The following is a 23,552-nucleotide window of genomic DNA, read 5'->3' on the forward strand; positions in this document are numbered from 1 at the left end:
ACAATGTTGAATCCACGTCTGATCCGGTTTTCAAAACACTACCTGAAACAAATAGAAAAAAATATCTCAAAACTAATGGTGAATGTACATATTTTTGATTTTTTTGTCATGTAATAAATAAATTAGGTTTACTTAATTATGGAGGTTTTTTTTTTGATAATTTAACAGATTTAAATGGATCTTTAAAACAACAAAAAACAATTTTTGATCCATGGACCCATGGCAAATGTCCATGTTGCCATGGGTAAGAGCCGGGGCTGCTGCTTCATGTAATCCAATAATTGCCTATCTAAAACGTTATATTTGCCTGAAATTCTCAAAGAAACGCACATAGAGTGTGAAAGTTAAGCCAGCAGTAACAATTGTTGGTCAATCCTCAAGAAAGGCGGACAGATACAGAAAATTTTGGTTGGTTAAAATAGCAATGTGGGTTCTTCTTTATTTATTCTGCATCCAAATTCAAGTCAAAACACTAGCCAAGATTAAACATTTAGTACATGTCATATTAATTACGATTGGGTATTGCAGTCTGGTGCTGGATAAAGACAAACCGTAATGAGTGTTGTTACTTCACACACACACATACACACCGAGATTTTAAATATGATCTTAAACATGATTTAGGTCACTAGCAAATCTCATTAAAGAGTAATATATATATATATATATATGATGTACTTGATTAATTTTGGGTACACCAGACAAGAATCTAGTACCATTATTTGATGGATTTGGTCCCCTGACTTGTCTCTGGTCTTGGGACGTCGAAAAAAGCCAACCATCTAATTTCTGGCTTTAATGGAACACAACACAATCCTTTTTTTTTGGACTACGAACGATTATATTAATCTAAAAGTCGAAAAGGCTGAAACGGTTACAACAGGAGGTAATCTCGATGGCAAAACGATAAACGAAAACTACAACGATACAAAAGATAAAAGTCTTAAAGGGGCAAATGTATCCGTAAAGATGCTTCCCTGAAACCCGAAACTGATATTCCTAAGAACATACTCAAATGGGAATATGAACCGACGATGTGAGACCTAATAATAGGGTTTGAAAACGGTTGATCAAGACCAACCATGCTGACTTGAGACTCTCCTTTACTTGAATTAGAGTGAATAATCTGATGAGAACAGAGGAAAATGAGCACGTCCCGGGCTCCCAAAGGAGCTTTGTAGGAGGTGGATGCTGTTGACTGGTAAGAGCAGTTGAATAACTCCAATACCATAGCCAAAATCAAGCAATGAAGTAGAGATTGTGTGGCTTTTACTGGCTGAAAAAACATGTAACATTTCTAAATCAAGCAAACCAACACAAATTTGGGCTATGTCATGTGAACCCAGTAGTCTGACACTCGACGGCTGACAATGAAACGGCAGGATGCATCAGTGAAAAAGTTGTCGCCTGAGGTATATGGAGGGGGGGTTGAGTCGCTGGTGGAGGGGCTGCGGCGGTTGATTTAAGATGAAGTGACAGTGCAAAGGAGAGGGAGGCGCAATGGGGGCTTTGGTGTCGAGATGTTAACTCCTTTACGGGAACTCGACGGAAGGGTGAACCTGGTGGAGCAACGGCAGCATTAAGGAGAGAGAATGGCGAGAGGCGTGGAGGGCTGCAACTCAGAGGAGGTGGGATGGTAGGAAAGGAAACGGCCGCCAACTGAGAGACACACGGATTTCCACGAAGTGGATACCGTGAAGGGCAACGTTCATCTGCTAAACATAACATTAAGAAGATACGTCCTCCCGTAAATTAGACTGCTAGTAGTAACTCTGAGGGGATGTAAAAGGCAACTGTTATAAGCAACAAAAAAAAAGAAAACTGCAAGTTACAAGAGAGTTACGAAGAGAGAGAGAGAGAGTTAAAAGTCACGTCTACATAATGGACAAGAACGGTGCTCAAGGAACCAACTGTCAATACACGGTAAGTGAAACATGTGACGACAACTAGGCAAGATTCTAACTATTTCACCACGTTGGTAATCCTGCAATATCACACATCAAGGATATTAACAACAAAAAGAAAACCATCAGTTAGATCTGTGATTCGACATAATAAGCTAAAATAAACAAACTGATGTCAGAACCTGAAGACAAATGGAACAGGATTCTCTGTTCCCAGAATCATCTGCGTTATTGTTGCCAGTGATTGTCAACGTTGAGCCTCCTGTCTCGAGTAGACTTATACGCTGCCGTATAGCAGGAGCTATGCGCTCCCGTACGAGTCTCCCGCTTAGAAGACTAACAACGACATCATGCTAAAAAAAAGAGAAAAACCAATCAAATTTTCATTTGGAAACAGAGCAAGTATTGCCTCACCAAGTAGACAAGGCATGACTCGTCTAATCTCCAAAGTTGGATCGATGATTGAAAGACCTCGATGGAGACAACAGCTCCATAAAAGGCTCCAATCTCTGCTCCTCTGATGAACCCGCTCTCAGTTTCTTGGCCTATCAAAGCTCCTGTAAATGCCCCTAACAACGTGCCCACTAAACATGAAAAAAAAGAAAGAAAAAAACAGTTTTCATCATTGACTTTAATCGTATCCAACATAACCTAAAAATATCGAGCTTTTGAGGTCAGGATAATCTAAAAAAAGTGAAAGACGAACCTAGTGCGAAGAAGAAGATCAAGTTTGCGGAGATAATGGTACCAAGAAGAGCGGAGACGTGAAGATGACAAGCCTCTTTCATCCGTTCGACGACATTCCCAAGAGAAGGAGTCGTCGAGAGAGGATAAAACCCAGATTGGAACGCCATATTTTGACGAAACGATCTCAAATGTGAAAGCAGAGCTTCAAGAGACGCTTATTTTATATAGGAGGTAGAGGAGAGTTTTTTCCAATATTTTGTGGATATATTTTTATTTCTATATTTTACAAATTAATTCTTTTTTGGATATTACAATACTATTATTTAAATTAGTTAAATCTTAAGTACATAAAATTATGAAACATCATAGAAAAACAATAATACATCAAAATAAGTTTAATCATTAATATTAGTATATTTATGCCAAATGATTAAGTAAAGCATTTTTAAATGAGAAATGAAAATATGTATTTAAAAATAATTTACAAATAATAATCAAATCCAAATTAAATACTGAACTGGTTAACTTTGTTTTTGTTGTAATCATATACTATTACTTCATTTCGTAATATTAATTTTCGTGTTTATGAAGGTAATTATGTACAAACTGACTAATTAATCAAAGTTATACAGGGACATATATACATTCGCCATTTGTTTTGGACAACACATATACAAAAAGTTAACACTTTGAGACTCACGATTCTGGTATTTGATTGGGTTTGGTTTTATTCGGTTTGATAACCAGTGCAAAACCATTCCTAAACCAAGTCACACTCTTTCACAGAAAACACCCAACATCTTCCCTACAATAATAGGTTAACTCCCAATCTTCTGCTTCTATTTGATTTGGGTGCAGAGAAGATGGATCGTATCGGAAGTCTCCCTGACGAGGTTCTTTCTCACATACTGTCTTCCCTAACGACAAAGGAAGCTGCTATAACCTCGATTCTCTCCAAAAGATGGCGAAATCTCTTTACACTCGTCCCTTATCTCGACATTGACGACTCTGTGTTTCTTAACCCGGAGGAAGGTAAGCGGGAACGAGATGGTATCCTCCAAAGCTTCATGGATTTCGTGGATAAGGTTTTGGCTTCGCAGGGCGATACTCCCATCAAGAAATTCTCCTTGAAATGCAAAACTGGCATCGACACAGATCGTGTGAATCAATGGATATGTAATGTCCTCCAACGTGGCGCTACAAGCCTTGAACTTGTCCTAGATTTTCCTAGAGAAGACGATGACGATCTAGATTCCGATTATATGTATTTTCTGCCTAATGAGCTGTTCGTTAGCACCAAACTGGTCGAGTTGAGTTTAAGAAGCGAGTTTGGTGTTGATTGGTGGCGTGGAGGTAGTTCAAACACTCTCTTACCAATGCTCAAGACTCTCTGCTTTGAATCTAAGTGGATTCTGTTATGTAATGATCTCCAGATGTTTCTTGCTGCTTTCCCTGTTCTTGAGGAGTTCCACATGGCTGATATCGAGTGGCCTCAATCGGACCAGTCCGTGTCCAGTGAAAGCCTTATGAAGTTAACTATCTATGCCGGCGGTTTCGAAGACTTTCGGAATCCGAAGAGGATTTCTTTTGATACTCCGAAGCTAGTTTACCTTGAGTATTCTGATTTTGTTGCCGCGGATTACCCCAAAGTTAACTTGCCCAATCTAGCTGAGGCTGTACTCATCCTTAAGGTAACTGAACATCAGATTGATTTAATACGAGAACCAGATGATGAAGATGATGTTTCTCTACGTCTTGGAAATGTGTGGAAGCTCATAAGTGGCTTAAGAAATGTTAATAAACTTTTCATTTCTGCTGAGACTCTTGAGGTCAGTTGTTATTTATCTGAAACATCAAATGTTTTTTGAAACAAATGTTGAGATGGGGTTTGTCTTTGTTTCAGGTACTCTCTCTATGCTGTGAGTCGATGCCGGTGTTCAACAACCTCAAATCTCTACATATTATTTCTGATGCGGATCTGGGATGGCAAGCGATGCCGGCTCTCTTAAGGAACTCTCCACATTTAGAAACTCTAATCCTTAAGGTATATATATGCTCAAAACATTGTACAAAGTCACTTACTGACTTGCTTCCTCTTTCAAGGGTCTCTTACACCATGTGACTGACAAGTGCGGGGATGCTTGCGACTGCATATCTCGGGAGGACAAAGGTCGTTCACTATCATCATGTCCAGTGAAGAAGTTGCAGATCAGAGGGTTCAAAGGAACAGTTAGAGAGAAAGGGATGATAAGGCATTTCTTGGAGTCTTTCCCATGTCTGGATGAGATGGAAGTATATGCCGACCAGAGTGATAATGATCCTACAAACGTGGAAGTCAATAGAATTTATAAAATCGTTGCATACAAGGTTCACGCGGAGGACGTTTCGACGGAGACTGTGCTACAGTCGAAGACTATGTCCCAAACCCAGATGGAGGAGATCTCCTCTCAGGTATATATTGAATTACATTAAAAAAGAAACCATTACGGTTTTGAATTAACTAATCAGTCCTTTTCTTGGATTCTGCAGTTTACACCCCGCAATAACAGAAATAAGTACGATTTTGTTTACATCTTGCATGGATCTCCTCCTCCTCCAACACCTCAGGATATGTCTGAGGACTACCTTAAAGAACAGCTTGATGCTGCTGAGACCAAACTTGCGGAACTTAATGAGGAATATAAGGAGAGGCAACGAGTCCATGATGCTATGTTTGATGGAATTGTTGAGCAGTACCCGATGATAGCATCGGCATTGAAGGCTCGACAAGCTGCAACAGACTCAGAGGCGTCTAACGATCAGGAGAAGAAGCGGGACGTCGAGGCTCTGTTGGAAATCATGGGGGACCTGTATCCAGATTTTGCATCAGCGCTGAAGGCTATGCGTGGGACTGCCTTAGAGCGAGGGGAGCCGTCGAGGGATCAGGGGGAGATGGCCGAGCTCGACCAACCTACGTCCACAGCTGTGGCAGCAGATCTCTTGCCACGAGATGGAGACTAGATTTATGATTGTGCTTTTATTTTCCCGTAAAACTTGCATATTACAAATTACTAGGGATTAACCCGGGCTACGCCCGGGATTTTTATTTTTTTCTAATTGAAGTTGTTAAATTATTTATATTTAGGCTATGATTTATATTTATATAAATGTTAAAATGCATGTCATAATTAAAATTTATTTTTAAATTTTAACACGTTAAATTAACATATTTTTTACTATTTAAATATTTTTTTGTAATTTTATTGGCTATCTAGTTATCATATTTAACAAAACTATCTTTTGAGTGTTGGAATAAATGTTTTAGAGATTTTATTAAACTGCAGAGTATTTTTGGATCGACCATATGCTCAACATTCGATCGATCCGTAAAATGATGGTCGATCTCCTTGGCCAAGTAAGTACAATTTTAGCAAAAATATCTTTTATTTTCAAATATTAAGTATATAACTATTCTTTTTAATATTTTTTAATTGTATTTTTGATTAAATTATTGTATTATAATGGTTATGTAAATATTTTTTGTGATGTTTGAATTTTTGTTGTTCGTATACTTAACCTAGATGATATTGATGTTTAACAATTTATTGTTTTCTGGAAATAGAAAATAATGATATATCAAAACGTATCTAATACTTGTTAAATGATATTATAATGTAAATTACATCTATTATTTGAAAATAAACATTTGTTGTTTTTATTTTTATTTTAAATCAGAAATTATTTTTATTTAAAAACATTATTCATATATAATATAATAGTTTAAGTTTGGAAGATTAATCTAAATATATAAATTATGTATATTTTTTAAAAAATAATTTAAGATATTATATATTGAGTATCTGAATAAAATCTGAATTTCTTATCTTGAAAATCAGATATTTATATTTTTGTCTTCATGTTATACTCACCAGTCCATCATTGATATTTATAACTCAGTACGTTTTTTTAAAAACTTAGTTTTAAGTAATAAACGAATTTAATAAATTAAATTCATCACCTATAATGTTCTGTAAACTATATTTGAAAAGTCTCTAAAATTATATTTTAAGCATAATATTATTATTATTTAATTTAAGTTATTTTAAACATAATATATGCTAAACCAACTTAAATTATATTTACAATAGGACCATCCTAAACCGGTTAGTAAACCAAAAACAATACTAAACCAATATGAACCAATACTTGATTCGGCGAGGAAGGAAGTGTTTCGGGATAAACGTTTGAATGGTTATTAACTGAAATGGTTTGATCATGAAAGAGTTAGTATGAATATTAACAATAAAATTATGGATTAAATTAATTTAAATTTGTAAGAATACCTTTGAGTCTATGAAAAACAATTCAATTCCCATGAATAAGTTTGGCTTTTGGAAGTTGGAGGTTTCCCAACAATGAATCCACATAACAAAAAGTTTGTTGTTATAAAAAAATCTCATTCAAGGTCATTAAAGGTTTTTGGGACGGCAAGAGTTGATAGTGAAACCATTTTTTTGCTCGAGTGCTTTGAAATTTTCCTTAATAGTGTGAGATTGATGTGGATGGAATAATGAGTTTTATAGGGACTTTTTTGATGTAAAACTATACATTTTTTTTTGTTTAATGTGGTATTTCTATTTTTTATATAATTTACTACCATTTTAAGATAGAAGTACATTTTAAGATAGATGCTTAAATCTTAATGTACTTTTTCCATTTTTTAAAATATTATTTCCATTTCTTATATTTTTATTTACGTAATATCTATATTTTATATTTTTAAATAGATATTTAAATATTAATGTACTTTTTCCATTTTTTAATTGTGTATTTACTTATATTATATATTTTACATTTTAAGATAGATGTTTAATGCTTGATGAACTTTTTCCATTTTTAAAAAAATTGTGTATTTACTTATTATTACATATATAATTCATATATTATATATTTACATTATTTACTTATTATTTATTTTTCTGTATATGTATTTCCATTTCTTGTACTTTTAATTTACTTAATATCTCTATTTTACATTTTAAGATAGATGTTTAAATCTTAATGTACGTTTTCCATTTTTTTAAATTGTATATTTCCATTTGTTATACTTTCTATTTACGTAATATCTATATTTTAAATTTTAATATATATTTTTAAATCTTAATGTAATTTCCCATTTTTTAAATTTGGTATTCACTTATATTATATATTTACTTATTATTTATTTTTCTTTATATTGTGTATTTCTATTTCCTATAATTTCTATTTACTAATAATTTTATATTTTAAGATTGATTTACATTTTAAGATAGATGTTTAAATACTAATGTATTTTTTCCATTTTTTTTAAATTGTGTATTTCCTTTTCTTATACTTTCTATTTACTTAATATCTATATTTTACATTTTAAGATAGATGTTTAATATTTAATGTACTCTTTCCATTTTTTAAAAATTGTGCATTTACTTATTATTGTAAATATAATTCGTATATTTATATATTTATAATATTTACTTATTATTTATTTTTCTATATATTGAGTATTTCTCTTTCTTATACTTTATATTTAGTTAATGTCTATATTTTATATTTTAAGATAGATGTTTAAATCTTTGCGTATTTTTCCATTTTTAATGTAAAACGGCAATGTTTAATAGAAGAACGTGGATAAATAGTCAAATAGTTATATTTATGTTTTTTTTTTCTTTTTTTAATAAAATTGTAATGTTACATTATGAAGATAACCCGTTTTTTTAGTGAACAATGGTAATCTTACATATGTTTAATGTAGTTTTTCCATTTTTTTATGTTGTATGTTTACATATTATTTTTATTTTTAAATGTAAAATGGTAATTTTACATATGTTTAATGTAGTATTTCCATTTTTTATGGTGTATGTTTACATATTATTTATTATTTTCGAAATTATATATAATTTTCTTTTTTGTTTAATGTAGTTTTTTCATTTTTTATGTTGTATGTTTACATATTATTTTCTTAAAATAAAAATGTAAAATGGTAAGCTTACATATGTTTAATGTAGTATTTCCATTTTTATGTTGTATGTTTTACATATATTTATTATTTTTAAAATTATATATAATGTTTTTTGTTGTTTTTATAAAACGGTAATGTTACATGATGGAGATAAACCGTCTTTTTTTAAGTGAAAAATAGTAATCTTACATATGTTTAATATAGTTTTTCCATTTTTTTATGATGTATGTTTACATATTTTTTATAATTTTCAAAAATAAGTAATATTAAAATGTAAAACTATATTTTAAGCCACGTGTCATCTTTCGAGATTATATTATATATTTACTTATTATTTATTTTTCTTTATATTGTGTATTTTTATTTCTTATACTTTCTATTTACTAATAATTTTATATTTTAAGATTGATTTACATTTTAAGATAGATGTTTAAATACTAATGTACTTTTTCCATTTTTTTAAATTGTGTATTTCCTTTTCTTATACTTTCTATTTGCGTAATATCTATATTTTACATTTTAAGATAGATGTTTAAATCTTAATATACTTTTTTCATTGTTTTTAAGTTGTGTATTTATTTTTCTTATATTTTCTATTTACTTAATATCTATATTTTACATTTTAAGATAGATGTTTAATATTTAATATACTCTTTCCATTTTTAAAAAATTGTGCATTTACTTATTATTGTATATATAATTCGTATATTTATAATATTTACTTATTATTTTTTTTTATATATTGAGTATTTCTCTTTTTTATACTTTATATTTAGTTAATGTCTATATTTTATATTTTAAGATAGATGTTTAAATCTTTACGTATTTTTTTATTTTTAATGTAAAACGACAATGTTTAATAGAAGAACTTGGACAAATAGTCAAACATATTTATGTTTATTGTAGTATTTCCATTTTTATGTTGTATGTTTTACATATATTTATTATTTTCGAAATTATATATAATGTTTTTTGTTTTTTTTATAAAACGGTAATGTTACATTATGGAGATAAGCCGTCTTTTTTTTAAAGTGAAAAATAGTAATCTTACATATGTTTAATGTCACGTGTCATCTTTCGAGATTATATTATATATTTACTTATTATTTATTTTTCTTTATATTGTGTATTTTTATTTCTTATACTTTCTATTTACTAATAATTTTATATTTTAAGATTGATTTACATTTTAAGATAGATGTTTAAATACTAATGTACTTTTTCCATTTTTTTAAATTGTGTATTTCCTTTTCTTATACTTTCTATTTGCGTAATATCTATATTTTACATTTTAAGATAGATGTTTAAATCTTAATATACTTTTTTCATTGTTTTTAAGTTGTTTATTTCTTTTTCTTATATTTTCTATTTACTTAATATCTATATTTTACATTTTAAGATAGATGTTTAATATTTAATATACTCTTTTCATTTTTTAAAAATTGTGCATTTACTTATTATTGTATATATAATTCGTATATTTATATATTTATAATATTTACTTATTATTTTTTTATATATTGAGTATTTCTCTTTTTTATACTTTATATTTAGTTAATGTCTATATTTTATATTTTAAGATAGATGTTTAAATTTTTACGTATTTTTCTATTTTTAATGTAAAACGGCAATGTTTAATAGAAGAACTTGGAAAAATAGTCAAACATATTTATGTTTATTGTAGTATTTTCATTTTTATGTTGTATGTTTTACATATAATTATTATTTTCGAAATTATATATAATGTTTTTTGTTTTTTTTTTAATAAAACGGTAGTGTTACATTATGGAGATAAGCCATCTTTTTTTTAAGTGAAAAATAGTAATCTTACATATGTTTAATGTAGTTTTTCATTTTTTTAATGCTGTATGTTTACATATTTTTTACAATTTTCGAAAATAATTAATATTAAAATGTAAAACTATATTTCATGCCACGTGTCATCTTTCGGGAGAAATTTTTTCCGCTGATGTGGACGTCCTATGGAGCCTCAAAAGCTCCCTTTTATTAGTAGAGATTTTTGGGTTTCGATATTTTGGGTATTAGGTATGTCGGATCTAGGAAATTTTGTACCGATTAGATTGTTTAGAATTTTGGATCGTATCGGTTTGGTACTCGGATCAGTTCCATTTGTTAAAATTTAAATCTATAGAAAATTACTGACTTTATCCAAAATTACTAGTTCGGATTCGGTTTTTTTATATCCAATTTTTTTTTCAAAAATAACAAAAATATCTTCAAATAAATGAAAATATGTGCTACCTAAAAATTAAATAATATATTCAAATTTATAACTATTATTTTAAATATTTGAATTATTATAAATATTAACATAACTAATATTTCTAGATATATTCTATCCGTTTCATAATTGATGATGTTTTAGAAGATTTTTGGTGTTTCAAAATATATGATGTTTTGATATTTTTATGTTATTTTTAACTCTATTGAAAACTGTGTAACCAATTAGATGTTGTAATCATTTTTGTAACTGGTTGGATGATTTTTAAATTATATTTTGAAACTACTTTTTAAGAGAAAAGTAAATTTCTTAATCTTTGTGCATTAAAGAATAACATCATGTATTGTGAAACAGAGGGAGTATATGTTTACATTTCGGATATTTTTGGATATATGTAATTTTCGGGTTCAGTTCATGCTAGGGTTTGATTTTTCAGATATAGAAAATTATGTATCGTTCGGATATTTATGTCGAAACAGGTTGGTTTGAATTTCGGATCCGTTAAGTCTAGAAATTACTTATTAATATATTATGTTTCATTTAAGTTTAATTATTATACTTTTTACTATGTCTAAATTTTAGTTCTCGACGATGTTGCTCTGCTTGATCGGATGGTGGAAAATGGTCATCCACCTGACCTTGTCACTTACAGAACAATTGTAAACAGATTGTGTAAGATATTATACAGTGCCGCCATGACGTCATAGCGATGCTCAAAATCTTTTCAGTGAAATGCACGAGAAAGGAATCGTTCCGGATGTAATCACCTACAGTTGTATGATATATGGTTTTTGTATCTCTGGTAGATGGAGTGATGGCGAGCGGTTGTTGCGCGAAATGGTAGAAACAGATATCAATCCCAATGTTGTAAAACACATTGATCAATGCATTGGTCAAAGGAGGCAAGTTCATTGTGCCGACGAACTATACAGTGAGATGCTCCACATGGGTGTATATCCTAATACAGTCACATATAATTCAATGATCGATGGACTATGCAGACAGAACCGCTTAGATGAGGCAAAACGTACATTCGATTCGATGGGTAGTAAAGGCTGCTCTCCAAAAGTAGTGACCTTCACTACACTCATTAATGGCTATTGTAAGGCTGGGAAGGTTGACGATGGGATGGAGCTTGCCCACGAGATGTACCAAAGAGGAATAGTTGCTGATGAAGTTACTTACAAAACTTTGATTTATGGGTTTCGTCATGTGGGTCATTGAAGCCCTAGACATTTTCCAGGAGATGATTTCCAGTGGTATATGTCCTGATACCATTACTATCCGGAATATGCTGATTGATTTATGGAGTAAGGAGGAACTTAAAATGGCTGTGACAATGTTTTAGTATCTCCAGAAGAGTATGGTATGTCCTCCTCAACACATATTTTTTTCAATTTCTTTGCTTACCTTTCGTGTGTTTGGAGAAGAATGTAAACATATCCAGGAAAGTTTGCTACCAAATTTCCAATTTCAGCTGAAAAATACAGAATCCTTATTAACCCGCTGATTGGTTGGGTGTGCTTGTTTTGCAGCGTTAATAATTACAGGATGAATGAAGAACAAATGTTTTTATGTCTTTGGCAGCAAAGCTTCAGTGCCATTTAATTTTTGTTGGATCTGTTCCTTACTAATTTTTTATCAGATTACAAAATATTGAAATTTCTTTAAGCCTGGTGATTTTGAATTTTATTTTTATTTTTTTATTTTCATTTTTTATTTTATAGTTTTTTGAGTATTTTTTTATTTTTCTAATGGCTTTATCACCAAAGTAGTAATGATTTATGCATATATATGTGGATTGGCGTTTGCTAATCAAAATACCAAAATAGATAATACAATATATCAAATTTTACAAATGTTACCTGGAGATGTGCACATGCCTACATGTTTATATGTGTACATGATTACATTTGTACATGTGTACTTTTTTTATGTGTACATATATATATTATTAAAAAATAAATAGGCGGATAGTGTTAAAATAATTATTTGTGGATTGATTTATATGTGAATAGTGAAAACGTACTCGTCTATATACTCTTTGAGATACACATCCACACAAAAATTATAAAATGATCTGAAAAATTCATCAAGAATTTGAGACTAATTACAACATTTCATTTTGACTAGCTCACTTATTACTAACTATTGTTTTCCAGTGAACTTCCGACGGACAATGCTGTTGGAAAATTTCCTCGAAAATTTCTAACAAAAAGCATTGGTCTGGATTTCCATGTGTTCATATGTACATATTTACATGTGTGCATGGTGTACATGTACATATTATTAAAGAAACGTACATTTCGTTTGTAATGTACAAATGCAACATGATTATACACATTACATTTGAGAAGTTTCAAATCACATTTGAGAAGTTTAAAATCATAACACAAAATATCAGAAAACACAAAAGATGAAAGTGATGTACATAACATATAGGTGATTTTAATGGTTTTCACAAACATCTAAATGTACACTTAATTAATAAACATCTACATGTACATTTAGAATGTACACATGTATTCGATTTTTTTAATAATTAATTTATTAATGACATCATTATAATTATGTCATCTTCTTCCCGAGTCCCTTAGGGTTACAAATTTTACAAGAAATTTGAGGATTTTTAACTCATTGGTAGGAACAAAATGAAAGACAGCTTAAAAACATTTAACTTGGTCTTATTGCTCTTGATTTCATGTTGATTTGTTAGCTGCGATTTGTCGGCGGTAAAATGAAACAAAATGAAGAAGGAAAACATATGCATGACAGCACGATAAACGTTTCTGTGACCGGAGCTTGAGGGTGACGACGAGTGCAGCGGCTCAGGCAAAGAAGCTTACTGTGGTCAGGGTTACCCGCATTCGAGCTCGTGACTCAATCATATTCGCGACAGAGAGTTTTGATGAGGGTTGGGATAGTTTTGACGGTAATTGAAATTCATAAAGGAAAGAGAGAGAGAATAAATCTTGACCATTCAGTATGTAATTAAATCAATGGTTTATAGCAATTCAAGTGACTTTATTAATTGATGCTAGTTTTTCTTTTTCTTTTTTAACGTTGGGAACACATTACATCATCATATAATCACTAGATCTATTACATATGATGATCAACTACCTGCAACATATGTGATATTGATGAATAGCTCCACGAATAATGATTCCACGATGAAGCTCTTCCCGAAACACTTGAAACCACAGACGGTTTTGCATGTACGACATCCTCGATAGACAGGTTCTCACCGCAACAAGCGACCACAACGAACGGCTCTGTTTACAGTACTCTGGAACCTCCGAAAGCTTTGCATCCTATAATCTACAAGAAATTGCATAGTATGGGATTCAAACCCCATACCTAGGTGTAGAAGCCTTTTAACCAATAGGCTAGGGTGCTTCCACAATTGATGCTAGTTTAGTTAGATATATTTTCTAAAAGGATGTAACTGGATCAGTTAGGAGACAAGGAAAAAGTTAAGAAAAAGTGTCATGAGGAGTACATAGTGCTTTAGAGTGTAAAGAAGTAGATGTGATGTGACCTATTGTGTAAAGGGTAATTCTCCTAAATAGACTATTTTTAAGTTTTGATCACAAAAATATACTACAATGAGGAAAATGACCAAAATGTTTCATTTAATAGGTAAAAGGAACCTAATACTCTAGATATAAAAAAAATTAAAAAATTAAAAATAAAATAAAATAAAAATAAATAAACTTTTTTTATAGTTTTAGATTATATGTTTTCAAATTCGAATTTTTTTATAATTTTTGTTACATAAATTTTTTTTTCAAAATTTTTATTTTATTTTTTTTTTCAAATTTTGTTTTTGTAATTTGAAAATACTATTTGAAACTATTTTTAAAATTTTTATTATAAAATTTTTAATATTTATTTTTTATTTTATAAAATTTTAAATCTCAATCCCAAATCTCCACCCCTCAGCTCTAAACCTTAAGAGTTAGATTAGTTAACTTTAATGATATATATGTATATTTACTTCTTTAATAAAATATTTTGGTTATTTTGATATTTATGGTCTATATTTGTGACATAATTTTTTTTAGTGCTATTTTAGGCTATTTCCCGATTGGTTATATTCGGTTTGATAAAAAGTACAAAACCAACCCTAACTAAGTGTTCTTCATTTCAATTGATTCCTTGTCTTAACCAGCGACTCATCGCGCACTCTTTTAACTCCCAGTCTTCTGATTCTAAACTTGTATTCTTGCAAGAGAAGATGGATCGTATCGGAAGTCTACCCGAAGAGGTTCTTTCTCATATACTGTCTTTCCTGACGACAAAGGAAGCTGCTATAACCTCGATTCTCTCCAAAAGATGGCGCAATCTCTTTACACTCGTCCCTAGCCTCGACATTGACGACTCTGTGTTTCTTAACCCGGAAGAGGGTAAGCGGGAACGAGATGGTATCCTCCAAAGCTTCATGGATTTCGTGGATAAGGTTTTGGCTTCGCAGGGCGATACTCCCATCAAGAAATTCTCCTTGAAATGCAAAACTGGCATCGACACAGATCGTGTGAATCAATGGATATGTAATGTCCTCCAACGTGGCGCTACAAGCCTTGAACTTGTCCTCGATTTTCCTGGATCAGACGACAATTGGGATTCCGATTATATGTATCTTCTGCCTAGAGAGCTGTTCGTTAGTAGCAAACTGGTGGAGCTGAAATTAAGAAGCGAGTTTGGTGTTGATTGGTGGCGTGGAGGTACGGACACTTTCTTACCAATGCTTAAGACTCTCCGCTTTGAATCTACGTGGATTCTGTTGTGTGATGATCTCGAGGTGTTTCTCTCTGCTTTCCCTGTTCTCGAGGAGTTCTACATGGCTGATATCGAGTGGCCTCAATCGGACCAATCCGCGTCGAGTCAGAGCCTCAGGAAGTTAACTATCCATGCCGGCGGTTTCCAAGATTTTCGAAATCCGAAGAGGATTTCGTTTGATAGTCCGAGTCTCGTTTACCTTGAGTATTCTGATTTTGTTGCCGCGGATTATCCGAAAGTTAACTTGCCCAATCTAGCCGAGGCTGTGCTCGACCTTAAGGTGACTCTACATCAGATTGACTTAATACGAGAACCAGATGATGAAAATGTTGTTTCTCTACGTCTTCGGAATGTGTGGAAGCTCATAAGAGGGTTAAGAAATGTTAATAAACTTTTCATTTCTGCTGAGACTCTTGAGGTCAGTTGTTATTCATCTGAAACATCAAATGTTTTTTGAAACAAATGTTAATGTTGGGACTTAGGATGGGTTTTTGTCTTGTTTTTCAGGCACTGTCTCTATGCTGTGAGTCGATGCCGGTGTTCAACAACCTCAAATCTCTACATATTATTTGTGAAGCGGATCTGGGATGGCAAGCGATGCCGGCTCTCTTAAGGAACTGTCCACGTTTAGAAACTCTAATCCTCAAGGTATACGCCCAAAACATTGTACAATGGTACTTAGAGTTCCTTTATTGACTCGCTTCCTCTTTCAAGGGTCTCTTACACCATGTGACTGACAAGTGCGGGGATGCTTGCGACTGCATATCTCGGGAGGACAAAGGTCGTTCACTATCATCATGTCCAGTGAAGAAGCTGGAGATCAGAGGGTTTCAAGGAACAGTTAGAGAGAAAGAGATGATAAGGCATTTCTTGGAGTCTTTCCCTTGTTTGGATGAGATGGAAGTATATGCCGACCAGAGTGATAATGATCCTACAAACGTTGAAGTAAATAGAATTTATAAAATCATTGCATACAAGGTCCACGGGAAGGAGATTTCTACTCATACTGTGCTACAGTCGAAGGGTATGTCCCAAAGCCAGATGGAGGAGATCTCCTCTCAGGTATATTTAATTACATTAAAGAAAACCATTACGGTTTTGAGTTAACTAATCAGTCCTTTTCTTGTTTTCTGCAGTTTACACCCCGCAATAACAGAAATAAGTATGGTATGGTTTACATCTTGCATGGAACTCATCCTCCACCGCAGGAGATCTCTCAGTACTACATTAAGGAGCTGCTTAATGAGGAATATAAGGAGAGGCAACGAGTCCATGATGCTATGTTTGATGGAATTGTTGAGCAGTACCCGATGATAGCATCGGCATTGAAGGCTCGACAAGCTGCAACAGACTCAGAGGCGTCTAACGATCAGGAGAAGAAGCGGGACGTCGAGGCTCTGTTGGAAATCATGGGGGACCTGTATCCAGATTTTGCATCAGCGCTGAAGGCTATGCGTGGGACTGCCTTAGAGCGAGGGGAGCCGTCGAGGGATCAGGGGGAGATGGCCGAGCTCGACCAACCTACGTCCACAGCTGTGGCAGCAGATCTCTTGCCACGAGATGGAGACTAGATTTATGATTGTGCTTTTATTTTCCCGTAAAACTTGCATATTACAAATTACTAGGGATTAACCCGGGCTACGCCCGAGATTTTTTATTTTTTTCTAATTTAAGCTGTTAAATCATTTATATTTAGGTTATGATATATATTTATATAAATGTTAAGATGCATGTCATAATTAAAATTTGTTTTTGAATTTTAACACGTTAAATTAACATATTTTTTACTATTTAAATTTTTTTTTAATTTTGTTGGCTATCTAGTTATCATATTTAGCAAAACTATATGTTGAGTGTTGGAATAAATGTTTTAGATATTTAATTAAACTGCAGAGTATTTTTGGATCGACCACATGCTCAACAATCGATTGATCCGTAAAAAGATGGTCGATCTCCTTGGCCAGGTAAGTACAATTTTAGCAAAAATATCTTTGATTTTCAAATATTAAGTATATAACTATTCTTTTGAATATTGTTTATGTAAATATTTTTTGTGATGTTTGAATTTGTGATGTTCGTATATTGATGATATTGATGTTTAACAATTTATTGTTTTCTGGAAATAGAAAATAATGATATATCAAAACGTATATAATACTTGTTAAATGATAGTATAATGTAAATTACATCCATTATTTGAAAATAACCATTTGTTGTTTTTATTTTTTTTTAAATCAGAAATTATTTTTATTTAAAAACATTATTCATATATAATATAATAGTTTAAGTTTGGAAGATTAATCTATATATATAAATTATGTATATTTTTAAAAAAATAATTTAAGATATTATATATTGAGTAACTGAATAAAAGCTGAATTTCTTATCTTGAAAATCAAATATTTATATTTTTGTCTTCACGTTATACTCACCAATCCATTATTGATATTTATATCTCTGTATGTTTTTTTAAAAAACTTAGTTTTAAGTAATAAACGAATTCATCACCTATAATGTTCTGTAAACTATATTTGAAAACTCTCTAAAATTATATTTTAAGCTTAATATTACAATTATTTAATTTAATTTATTTTAAGCATAATATATGCTAAACCAACTTAAATTATATTTACAATATGATCATCCTAAACCAGTTAATAAACCAAAAACAATACTAAACCAACATGAACCAATACCTGATTCGGCGAGGAAGGAAGTGTTTCGGGATAAACGCTTAAATGAATGTTAACAATATAATTATAGATTAGATTACTTTAAATTTGTAAGAATACTTTTGAGTCTATGAAAAGCAATTCAATTCTCATGAATAAGTTTGGCTTTTGGAAGTTGCGGGTTTTCCAACAATGAATCCACCTAATAAAAAGTTTGTTGTTATAAGAAATCACTTTCAAGGTCATTAAAGGTTTTTGGGACGGCAAGAGTTGATGGTGGAACCATTTTTTTGCTCGAGTGATTTGAAGCTTTCCTTGATAGTGTGAGGTTGATGTTGATGGAATAATGAGTTTTATAGGAACTTTCTTGATGTAAAACTATACATTTTTTTTTGTTTAATGTGGTATTTCCATTTTTATATAATTTACTACCATTTTAAGATAGATGTACATTTTAAGATAGATGCTTAAATCTTAATGTATTTTTTCTATTTTTTAAAATGTTTATTTCCATTTCTTATATGTTTTTTACGTAATATCTATATTTTATATTTTAAAATATATATTTAAATCTTAATGTACTTTTTCCATTTTTTTCAAATTGTGTATTTACTTATATTATATATTTTACATTTTAAGATAGATGTTTAATGCTTAATGAACTTTTTCCATTCTTTTAAAAAAGTTGTGTATTTACTTATTATTATATAGATAATTCATATATTATATATTTAATGCTTAATGTTTATTTCCATTTCATGACTTTTTATTTACTTAATATCTCTATTTTAAATTTTAAGATAGATGTTTAAATCCTAATGTACGTTTTCCTTTTTTTTAAATTGTATATTTCCATTTGTGATACTTTCTATTTACGTAATATCTATATTTTAAATTTTAAGATATATTTTTAAATCTTAATGTAATTTTCCATTTTTTAAATTGGGTATTTACTTATATTATATATTTACTTATGATTTATTTTTCTTTATATTGTGTATTTCTATTTCTTATACTTTCTATTTACTAATAATTTTATATTTTAAGATAGATTTACATTTTAAGATAGATATTTAAATACTAATGTACTTTTTCCATTTTTTAAATTGTGTATTTCTTTTTCTTATACTTTCTATTTGGGTAATATCTATATTTTACATTTTAAGATAGATGTTTAAATCTTAATATACTTTTTCCATTGTTTTTAAGTTGTGTATTTCTTTTTCTTATACTTTATATTTACTTAATATCTATATTTTACATTTTAAGATAGATGTTTAATATTTAATGTACTCTTTCCATTTTTTTAAAAATTGTGCATTTACTTATTATTGTATATATTATTCGTATATTTATATATTTATAATATTTACTTATTATTTATTTTTCTATATATTGAGTATTTCTCTTTCTTATACTTTATATTTAGTTAATATCGATATTTTATATTTTAAGATAGATGTTTAAATCTTAATGTATTTTTCCATTTTTAATGTAAAACGGCAATGTTTAATAGAACAACTTGGACCAATAGTCAAATAGTTATATTTATGTTTTTTTCTTTTTTATATAAAATGGTAATGTTACATTATGAAGATAAGCCATTTTTTTTAGTGAAAATTGTAATCTTACATATGTTTAATGTAGTTTTTCCATTTTTTTTATGTTGTATGTTTACATATTATTGTTATTTTTAAATGTAAAATGGTAATCTTACATATGCTTAATGTAGTATTTCCATTTTTTATGTTGTATGTTTACATATTATTTATTATTTTCTAAATTATATATATAATGTTTTTTTTTTACAAAATAGTAATGTTACATTATGGAGATAAACCGTCTTTTCTTTAGTGAAAAATGGTAATCTTACATATGTTTAATGTAGTTTTTCCATTTTTATGTTGTATGTTTACATATTATTTTTTTAAATAAAAATGTAAAATGGTAATCTTACATATGTTTAATGTAGTATTTCCATTTTTTATGTTGTATTTTTACATATATTTATTATTTTCAAAATTATATATAATGTTTTTTGTTTTTTTTTATAAAACGGTATTATTACATTATGAAGATAAGCCGTCTTTTTTTAAGTGAAAGATGGTAATCTTACATATTTTTAATATAGTTTTTCTATTTTTATGCTGTATGTTTACATATTATTTATAATTTTTGAAAATTGGTAATATTAAAATGTAAAACTATATTTTATGCCACGTGTCATCTTTCGGGAGAAGTTTTTTTGCTGATGTGGACGCTCTATGGAGCTTCAAAAGGTCCATTTTATTAGTATAGATTAGTAATATTAAAATGTAATGTCACGTGTCATCTTTAGGGAGAAGTTTTTTTCGCTGATGTGGACGCTCTATGGAGTCTCAAAAGGTCCCTTTTATTAGTAAGGATTTTTGGGTTTCGATATTTTGGGTATTAGGTATGTCGGATCTAGGAAATTTGGTACCGATTAGATTGTTTAGAATTTTGGATCGTATCGGTTTGGTACCTATAGAAAATTTAGTTCCATTTGTTAAAATTTAAATCTATAGAAAATTACTGACTTTATCCAAAATTACTAGTTCGGATTCGGTTTTTTTATATCCAATTTTTTTTTCAAAAATAACAAAAATATCTTCAAATAAATGAAAATATGTGCTACCTAAAAATTAAATAATATATTCAAATTTATAACTATTATTTTAAATATTTGAATTATTATAAATATTAACATAACTAATATTTCTAGATATATTCTATCCGTTTCATAATTGATGATGTTTTAGAAGATTTTTGGTGTTTCAAAATATATGATGTTTTGATATTTTTATGTTATTTTTAACTCTATTGAAAACTGTGTAACCAATTAGATGTTGTAATCATTTTTGTAACTGGTTGGATGATTTTTAAATTATATTTTGAAACTACTTTTTAAGAGAAAAGTAAATTTCTTAATCTTTGTGCATTAAAGAATAACATCATGTATTGTGAAACAGAGGGAGTATATGTTTACATTTCGGATATTTTTGGATATATGTAATTTTCGGGTTCAGTTCATGCTAGGGTTTGATTTTTCAGATATAGAAAATTATGTATCGTTCGGATATTTATGTCGAAACAGGTTGGTTTGAATTTCGGATCCGTTAAGTCTAGAAATTACTTATTAATATATTATGTTTCATTTAAGTTTAATTATTATACTTTTTACTATGTCTAAATTTTAGTTCTCGACGATGTTGCTCTGCTTGATCGGATGGTGGAAAATGGTCATCCACCTGACCTTGTCACTTACAGAACAATTGTAAACAGATTGTGTAAGATATTATACAGTGCCGCCATGACGTCATAGCGATGCTCAAAATCTTTTCAGTGAAATGCACGAGAAAGGAATCGTTCCGGATGTAATCACCTACAGTTGTATGATATATGGTTTTTGTATCTCTGGTAGATGGAGTGATGGCGAGCGGTTGTTGCGCGAAATGGTAGAAACAGATATCAATCCCAATGTTGTAAAACACATTGATCAATGCATTGGTCAAAGGAGGCAAGTTCATTGTGCCGACGAACTATACAGTGAGATGCTCCACATGGGTGTATATCCTAATACAGTCACATATAATTCAATGATCGATGGACTATGCAGACAGAACCGCTTAGATGAGGCAAAACGTACATTCGATTCGATGGGTAGTAAAGGCTGCTCTCCAAAAGTAGTGACCTTCACTACACTCATTAATGGCTATTGTAAGGCTGGGAAGGTTGACGATGGGATGGAGCTTGCCCACGAGATGTACCAAAGAGGAATAGTTGCTGATGAAGTTACTTACAAAACTTTGATTTATGGGTTTCGTCATGTGGGTCATTGAAGCCCTAGACATTTTCCAGGAGATGATTTCCAGTGGTATATGTCCTGATACCATTACTATCCGGAATATGCTGATTGATTTATGGAGTAAGGAGGAACTTAAAATGGCTGTGACAATGTTTTAGTATCTCCAGAAGAGTATGGTATGTCCTCCTCAACACATATTTTTTTCAATTTCTTTGCTTACCTTTCGTGTGTTTGGAGAAGAATGTAAACATATCCAGGAAAGTTTGCTACCAAATTTCCAATTTCAGCTGAAAAATACAGAATCCTTATTAACCCGCTGATTGGTTGGGTGTGCTTGTTTTGCAGCGTTAATAATTACAGGATGAATGAAGAACAAATGTTTTTATGTCTTTGGCTGCAGAATCAGAGGCGTGTAACGATCAGGAGAAGAAGCGGGACTTCGAGGCTCTGTTGGAAATCATGACGGACCTGTATCCAGATTTTGCATCAGCGCTGAAGGCTATGCGTGGGACTGACTTAGAGCGAGGGGAGCCGTCGAGGGATCAGGGTGAGATGGCCGAGCTCGGCCAAACTACGCCCACAGATATGGCAGCAGATCTTTTGCCACGAGATGGAGACTAGATTTATGATTGTGCTTTTTTTTCGTGTAAAACTTATATATCTTATATATTAAAACAGAAGTCACAACTTTAATTCATGTGTGATATTTTAAAAAATGGACTCTCACTAGAAATCAGTTATCATTCATTTCTTTCTAATAATATGGCTTAATAATATATCATTCCTAATATAACAATCGACTCCTATAAAACCGGATTGGTTAACAAACACATATTTGATTCCATAATAAATTATACATAATAGTAATGTAAACCATTGTATAGTTCAAAATACTGAACCGATTTAAATAATATCTTTTGATATCTTTTAGTTTTAAATATACATATATATTTTTTAAAAAAAATCTAACAAATCTGTTTGAAAGATTTTAACAAGATCTTAATTTTCAAAAATTCTATGTAAATATTTTTTATAATTCGTAATTAGTTTTAAAATATTATTATACATTAATATATTTTATAAAATGAAGAATAAAAGTTTTATCTTATTTTACCTATTATATAAAATAATCAATCATATTAAGAGAAAATTATTATATTGAACTAAACATGATAAACTATATTAAATTATTAGATTTGTATATTTTATTTTCAGAAGTATTTATGTTCAGAATATAATATGTTGGTAATCTTATGTATTAAAACAGAAGTCACAACTTTAATTCATGTGTGATATTTTAAAAAATGGACTCTCACTAGAAATCAGTTATCATTCATTTCTTTCTAATAATATGGCTTAATAATATATCATTCCTAATATAACAATCGACTCCTATAAAACCGGATTGGTTAACAAACACATATTTGATTCCATAATAAATTATACATAATAGTAATGTAAA

At 30.4% G+C, this 23,552-nt stretch overlaps 2 protein-coding genes and 2 pseudogenes across 8 annotated transcripts; 3 read left to right on the forward strand and 1 right to left on the reverse strand.

Moving 5' to 3' along the window:
• Positions 1-817: 817 nt before the first annotated feature.
• On the reverse strand, positions 818-2,989 carry LOC103874102 (NEP1-interacting protein 2). 2 transcript variants are annotated; one of them, XM_033273657.1, is made up of 5 exons: positions 2,611-2,989; positions 2,319-2,488; positions 2,087-2,257; positions 1,879-1,984; positions 818-1,793 (listed from the first exon to the last, which is right to left on the reverse strand). In XM_033273657.1, the coding sequence occupies exons 1-5, from the start codon at positions 2,756-2,758 to the stop codon at positions 1,753-1,755; spliced, it is 636 nt and encodes a 211-aa protein (XP_033129548.1). In that variant the 5' UTR covers positions 2,759-2,989; the 3' UTR covers positions 818-1,752. The 2 variants fall into 2 exon arrangements, with proteins under 2 accessions (XP_033129548.1, XP_009150763.1); XM_009152515.3 differs by having other exon boundaries at positions 818-1,984.
• A 233-nt stretch (positions 2,990-3,222) lies between these two features.
• Positions 3,223-22,866, forward strand: LOC103874103 (F-box protein At3g03040). Of its 6 annotated transcripts, none has more exons than XM_018659682.2 (6): positions 3,223-4,420; positions 4,495-4,635; positions 4,695-5,042; positions 5,121-5,267; positions 16,840-16,950; positions 22,499-22,866. In XM_018659682.2, exons 1-6 carry the CDS (start codon positions 3,455-3,457, stop codon positions 22,709-22,711), a joined length of 1,926 nt encoding a protein of 641 aa, XP_018515198.2. In that variant the 5' UTR covers positions 3,223-3,454; the 3' UTR covers positions 22,712-22,866. The 6 variants fall into 6 exon arrangements, with proteins under 6 accessions (XP_018515198.2, XP_033129506.1, XP_033129507.1 ...); XM_033273615.1 differs by lacking the exon at positions 22,499-22,866 and adding an exon at positions 20,669-21,484 and having other exon boundaries at positions 16,840-17,212; XM_033273616.1 differs by lacking the exon at positions 22,499-22,866 and having other exon boundaries at positions 16,840-17,279.
• On the forward strand, positions 11,259-13,845 carry LOC103874129 (annotated as a pseudogene).
• On the forward strand, positions 21,349-22,481 carry LOC103874130 (annotated as a pseudogene).
• Positions 22,867-23,552: the final 686 nt, after the last annotated feature.

The sequence above is a fragment of the Brassica rapa genome, chromosome A06, assembly GCF_000309985.2.
Source record: "Brassica rapa cultivar Chiifu-401-42 chromosome A06, CAAS_Brap_v3.01, whole genome shotgun sequence".
NCBI classification, from domain to species: Eukaryota; Viridiplantae; Streptophyta; class Magnoliopsida; order Brassicales; family Brassicaceae; genus Brassica; species Brassica rapa.

Coding starts and splice junctions, on each gene's coding strand:
- LOC103874102 (XM_033273657.1), bottom strand. CDS start 2,758: ATGGCGTTCCAATCTGGGTTTTATCCTCTCTCGACGACTCCTTCTCTT. Junction 1,985..2,086: donor CCTGTTCCATTTGTCTTCAG/GTTCTGACATCA, acceptor GTGATATTGCAG/GATTACCAACGTGGTGAAAT. Junction 1,794..1,878: donor GCACCGTTCTTGTCCATTAT/GTAGACGTGACT, acceptor TGCTTATAACAG/TTGCCTTTTACATCCCCTCA.
- LOC103874103 (XM_018659682.2), top strand. CDS start 3,455: ATGGATCGTATCGGAAGTCTCCCTGACGAGGTTCTTTCTCACATACTG. Junction 4,636..4,694: donor TAGAAACTCTAATCCTTAAG/GTATATATATGC, acceptor TCCTCTTTCAAG/GGTCTCTTACACCATGTGAC. Junction 5,268..16,839: donor AACTTGCGGAACTTAATGAG/GAATATAAGGAG, acceptor CTGCTTAATGAG/GAATATAAGGAGAGGCAACG.